At 42.4% G+C, this 6534-nt stretch overlaps 1 protein-coding gene across 1 annotated transcript in view; it reads left to right on the top strand.

Annotated features, from left to right (window-relative positions):
• The window catches only part of LOC145401199 (limbic system-associated membrane protein-like), a 6691-nt gene extending 496 nt beyond the window's left edge, over positions 1 to 6195 (top strand). The window contains exons 2-6 of the mRNA XM_080273503.1: positions 1297 to 1507; positions 2276 to 2406; positions 3178 to 3261; positions 4625 to 4709; positions 5996 to 6195. Coding sequence (XP_080129629.1) covers positions 1297 to 1507; positions 2276 to 2406; positions 3178 to 3261; positions 4625 to 4709; positions 5996 to 6195 — 711 coding nt within the window. The remainder of the gene's footprint in view (positions 1 to 1296; positions 1508 to 2275; positions 2407 to 3177; positions 3262 to 4624; positions 4710 to 5995) is intronic.
• Positions 6196 to 6534: the final 339 nt, after the last annotated feature.

Here is a 6534-nt window from a genome sequence, read left to right as displayed (position 1 = left end):
GAGTGAGAAACAGCTTGCCCAGAACGTGATACAGTGAAAGAACGGTTTATGCTAAGTCTTATCCCCTTCGTGACTGGAAAATTGGCTTCAGAATACGTATGACTCCAACCTCAGTGGAAGGCTTCGTTATATCCTCACCTATCAACTACACGAAGATAACTAACCCCTTCACTAAGGTTACATCTTTTTCTGTATATTATTCTTGCCACCAACGGACAATTATACTCTAACAGGGATGTTTTAAAGTAGAGTTAATGAGGACTCTAACCCGTTCTGTCGAAAATTTACTCCACTTCCTTCTCTGTAGTCCCGTTTTGATTTGTCTTCATAGCGTTGTCTTCATTCTTTCCCCATTTCATTCACTGTTCCAATAATTTTCCTTTTCTTCACTGCCTCATTTTAGTGTGTCCGCATGCTAAAGTGTTCCCAGGAGCTGATGGGGAGCCTACGCATGGTGGCCTGTCCAGTGTGGGTGGAGTAGCTGCGGCGTCCACCCAGGAGCCAAGCCTTCTCACATTTCCTTGCACCTCGCCGTGAGAAAGACCCTGGTGAAGCGCTACCTACCACAAAAGGGTACCGGCTCTCTACACGATGTATGTTGTACAGCTGTACTGTATCTATAGGGCGGCCCTACAGAAGCACTTGTTTTACCTGTGGTCGACGGGTGTGCTTAACCAGACAGACCGGATTAAGCAACTACAAATTTTCTTTTCCCAATTATATTTGTTCCCATTTTCTTCAGTCTCCATTTTTTCCCTTTACTCTACGATTTTGTTTTCCCTGTCAGCCTATTTTTTCCCCTTTTTGTCTTTCTTATTTTTTTTCTTTTTTGTGGATGTTGATGATTTCTGCATACAACCCCTCTTGCTCAAAAAACTGATCTTAGACAAACAAAATTGTCTTAAGAAAGCAAGAACATTATTTAAACAAGGTCCTAGGGCTGAAGTGGTTTATTCCCCTTTAGCATTAAGACTCTACCAGACCCTAACACACCATGTAACACACCCTGACACACCATTTAACACCCTAACACACCATATAAAACACCCTAACACACCATGTAACACCTTAACACACCATATAACACACCCTAACACACTCACACCATATAACACACCCTAACACACACACACCATATAACACACCCTAACACACACACACCATATAACACACTAATATATTCTAACACATCTCTAATACCCCACATATACACACCCTAACACCCCACACACCACACCCTAACACACCATATAGCACACTCTAACACATTTCTAACACACCCTATCACATCCCCAGGTGTCGTGGATCAGGCAGCGTGACCTACACATCATGACGGTGGGTCGGTACACCTACACCACCGACCAACGATTTGAGGTGATACACTCCGCAGACTCGCAGGACTGGATACTCAAAATTAGCTACGCCCAGATGAAGGACTCAGGTGTATACGAGTGTCAAGTGTCTACAAAACCCGTCAGGACATATCAGGTTTACCTCAACGTGTTTGGTGAGTCTACAGACGATCCTTGTCATATTCTTCACCATACTTGATCTCTCTCAATGTTTGGTGAGTATACGTGCTATCCTTTTCACTTTCTTTACCATGCTTGATCTATCTCAATGTCTGGTGAGTATACGTGCTATCCTTGTCATATTCTTCACCATACTTGATCTAAACGTTTGGCGAGTCTGCGTGCTATCCTTTTCACATTCTTCACCATACAAGGTCTACTTCAACGTTTGTCAAGTCCATGTCCTCGTTTTTGCAGTATTATACAGCATATTAGGTCTACTTCCTTATGAATCGTGAGTGTATGTTCTCCTTGTAACATTCTTCGTCACACTAGATCTACCTTAATTATTTGGTCTTGTAGCTTTACAACTGTAGACAGACAGACAGACAGACAGACAAAGACAGACAGACAGAATGAGCTTCGTAATCCAGTGACCTTTACCGTCTTCCGAGTCCAAATGACTTTTCAGATGATTATGTAAGAGTTTCATAACCTTTCGACTGAAGAATGCGCAAATATAATTGTTCGCAAGTTTATCCACATCGCCTTTCCGCTGTTTCACTTAGTTTCCCATAGTTTTCCCCTCCTAGTTTCGTGAATAGTAATGTATGGGTATTGCATATCACAACCCTACTGACGTCTCCTACAACCTCACAAACGCTCCCCAAACCCCCACTCACGCCCCCCAAACCCCTACTCAGGCCCCCAAACCCCCACTCACGCTCCCCAGACCCCACTAACGCCCCCTCTGCCCCCCACAGCCAGCCCCATGGCCAGCATAGTGGGCGCTCCTGACATGCACGTAGACAAAGGCTCGACGATCAACCTTACGTGCGTCGTTACTCACAGCCCAGACCCACCCAGCTACGTGTTTTGGTACCACAACGGAGAGGTAAGGGATAGAGAGATAGATAGATAGATAGATAGATAGACAAATTGACAGATAGACAGGATAGATAGATAGAAAGAGACACACAGAGAGAGCTATGGAAAATTAATGCCTATAATAAAATAAATGATAGTTCTTTGTGTGGCTATACCATCGCTAGTTACGTTTTCCTTTGATCTATCTATTTGACAGAGATTAAATTTGCTCCAATCACTCGTTATTATACGGGGGGGGGGGGAGGGAGAGATAGAGAGAGAGAGAGAGAGAGAGAGGGGGGGGAGGGGAACACTTTAAATCATCCCTTTTTTTTTTTGCATTTCTAATTCTAATCAATACTACGAATGGCATAAATATAATGATATAATTCCACATACTTCCGTCAATATAACCTCACCATGATTAATTTGTGTGGTATAATTAATGTATACAATGTAAATATATCATGATTGTGAGGATTCAGGGGTTTGTGACTTGTAATGTTTGAAGTTATGTTGGTTCGTGATGATGATGATGATGATGATAATGATTACGGTGATGGTGCTGATGTTTAGGATAATGACGAGTAGGACTGTGGGAATGGTGGTGAAGATGATGATGATGACAATGATGAGGATGAGGATGATGATGGTAAGCAGGAGAAACATGGCGCCAGTGATGCTGATGTTGACAACGCTGGTGGTTCCCTGTAATATGATGTACTTATGCGTCCCCCTGTACTGCGTTATGCTAATGTGCTCCCTGTACTGCGTTGTGCTGATGCGTGTACTCCACCAGGTGGTCAATTACGATTCCCCGAGAGGAGGCATTACGGTAGTGACGGAGAGAGGCGACAACACCAGAGGGTACCTTCTTATACAGGTGAGGCATGGCACAGGTAGCCTGATGAGTAGGTGAGTGAAGAAGGTAGGTGGGTGGGTGGGTGGGTAGGTAGGTAGGTAGGTAGGTAGGTAGGTAGGTAGGTGGGTGGGTGGGTGTGTGGGCAGATTTTTGGTAGGCAGATGGAAGGTACATGGTAGGTAGGTAGGAAGGTAGATAGGTGGATGGGTGGGTAGGTAGACTAATGGCAGGTAGGGAGGATGTTAGATAAGTCTGTGAGTGAGTGAAGGCAGGTAGATAGGTAGGTAGGTGGGTAGGCAGGCAGGCAGGCAGATAATAGGTAAGTTGGTAAAATGTTAGTTAACTCTGTGGGTGAGTGAGTGATAGCAGAGTAATGAACTTAAGAACCTCACTTATTTATATACAGCTCCTAATTTACCATGAGATCCCAATTTACAGAATCCACTATATACAAAGAACCCATAATACACTATGAGATTCCTGTTTTCAAAGAGGTACGTATTTTAATTGGTCACTATTTACTAAAGGGCCCAGTTTACTATGAGATTTTCATTTACAAGGAGATCCTGTTTACAAAGAGGTCCCTGTTTACTAATACATCCCCTTTTAGAAGGAGATTCTGTTTCCTAAAAGGTCCCCATTTACTAGATCCTGTTTACTAAGGGGTCCATCTTAATCCCTTGAAGCAGGTGGCATATCCGTATCATTTCGTATTGCTCATAAAGGCTCCAACATGCCTGCATACATAGGCCTTGGTCACCTAATGGTGGCTCTCCACGCTACTCGATCTGTGACAGCCTCCCTATTCAGCCCCTTATCCCTGAGGTCACACTCTATGACCTCGTCCATGTCCTTCTCGGCCTGCTTCTCGCAACTTTACCCTCGATATTCACACTTCTCACTTTCCTCACTCAGTTGTCATCCTCCATCCTCTCCACATGTCCAAACCACCTCAATTTACCTCTCCACTCCAGTCCCATCTTTCCTCTCAACTCTTCAATCATAAACCTAGCCCTACCAGGCCTTGCATTGGACGCACTATACATCCATTTAATCGTTGTCATTTCCGTACATTTAAGCCTAGGAATAATTATCCTCTTCCACAACTGCCCGGGCCTCACTGTCATACAGCATTACACTCCTAACACATGCCATAGACAAAGATTCCTTAGCACAGAGGGAGGCAATCTCAATGTCAGGATAGGCAACCCTAGCCACAGGGCAAACTCCAGCATAATAGGTTTACTTACTACCCACAGATGATTTTATTCAGCTTAGAAGATCTCCCTCTAAAGCTGAATGAAGTTGTCTGAAGGCAAAAAAAAAAAAAAAAAAAAGTGGTTAAATGTTCAAAGGTTCTAATATTTATTCCTCGTCTCACCAGGACGCTCAGCCTTCAGACACGGGCAACTACTCTTGTGTGCCCTCCAATACAGCCTTCACTTCACTCACCGTCCATGTTCTCAACGGTGAGTACGGGGGATAGGAGGGTGGGAGGGAGCCGGAGAGAGTGAGGGGAGAAGAGAAGGAAAGGGTGGATGGAAGAAGAGAGGAGGTATGATGGCAGCATGACAGGTAAAGGGAAGGAAGAAGTAAGTTTTGAGAGTGAGGGCGGAAAAGGAAGAAGAGGCAAAGAGTGAAGAAAAGGTTAGGTAAAGGGATGCAGGAACAAGAAAGTAAAGGCTGGCAAACAGGGTGAGGGAAGAAACTAAGAGAGCACAAGAGGGAAAAAAGAAAGATGATGGAAGAATGCAAAAGCGATTGGAAAGTGAAAAAAAAAAAAGAAAAAAAAAAAAATCAGTGGAAGACATAGTTTGGGAGGAAAAGAAAAGAAAGATGAGAGAGAGAGAGAGATAGATCAAGCATTAACACAACTATATTATTTTCACGAAGCTCTGACACTGCTACAATCAAGACATATTTTATAACTAATGTCATCCGAATGTAACTGCCTCTTATATCAGTGTACACTAAATGTAAGTCTTATTGATTCCTAGCAAATCTTCCTCTTATTAAACAGATAGTAATAAAAATATCATTCAAGATTTAATGATGTCAAAAAATTATAAGTCAAGACAATGATATTAATGATGATTATTCATACTGATGATGATTATTATGATGGTGACAATGACCATGGTGACAAAAATAATGATGATGATGACATTACTGATGATTATGAGAAAGATGATACCCATAATAAATAGTGTACTGATGATGACTACCAGTATTATGCTATAATATAATAAGAAATTTTAAGACTGATGATGACAATGATAATAATAATAATAATAATAATAATAATAATAATAATAATAATAATAATACAAATAATAATAATATTGATGATAATACTGATAAATAATAACCACACACAAACTCATCAAAAACCATTTTTCCCACTCCACAATTTGCATGAGTGGGCAAGGCACATCTTTTCCCCAGGTGGAGGAAGAGGGTATGAGAAAGCACTGTCATGGCAACTGAGAGCACTGAAAAATTTTAGAGCCTTGGTAATAGCAATATTCCCATTTAGGTTTCAGTCTCTCTGCTGTGGAAAAGGGATGCTGTTTTGCTATGCTTGTCTTCCTGGTGAATCCCTCTCTTTCCTGGCTACCTTAACCACCATTATCTTTTTTCTGATTTGAATGTCTCACTAGTTCCAGCTTACTTTAACTGCCATTTCTTTCCCTGATAAATCTCTGAATTCCAGCTCACTTTCACCTTCATTTTACTTATTATTTATTTTTTTCAGGTGAGACTCCGGCAGCGATGCAGACCAGCGGAGGTGCCTCAGTGTTCACACCGCCAGGCTCCCTACTCACATCCCTCCCTCGCCCCCTCCAACATCACCACATACTGCCTCTCCTGCTCCTTCTCACCCTCCTACTGCTCTGGAAGCCGCCAATTCTCTCTTCTGTGGGCGTGGACGGTGGGGGTGGGGGTGGTCTGTGAGGGTGTGTGTGGAGCTGATGGTTGACTAAGCTATGCTCATCAGAGTTGAAGAAGTGTGTAAAAAGAGGAGAAAATATGGATCACTGCAGTTACTCATAAGATACATACTCTCAAGAACTCAGAATCAATTTCATACGACTCCTTTCTCATTATGCTTATTGAATTCAACCTTCCAAAGCTCATAAACAACTTCCTACTCATAAATTCAAGCATCTCCTCTCTCACAGTTTTGTAACAACCCACACTCACTATTTAATGAGATTTAGCCTTCATGAACCCATAACATACCTCATTCCTACTCATAAAATCCCTCACTTAAATTTCATGACCCCACACCCA

The sequence above is a fragment of the Coenobita brevimanus genome, chromosome 55 (assembly GCF_032717465.1).
Source record: "Coenobita brevimanus isolate Jiangsu-jjx chromosome 55, ASM3271746v2, whole genome shotgun sequence".
Classification (NCBI taxonomy): Eukaryota; Metazoa; Arthropoda; class Malacostraca; order Decapoda; family Coenobitidae; genus Coenobita; species Coenobita brevimanus.
The sequence above is the reverse complement of the archived record's forward strand: the minus strand, read 5'-3'. Positions and strand labels throughout refer to the sequence as shown.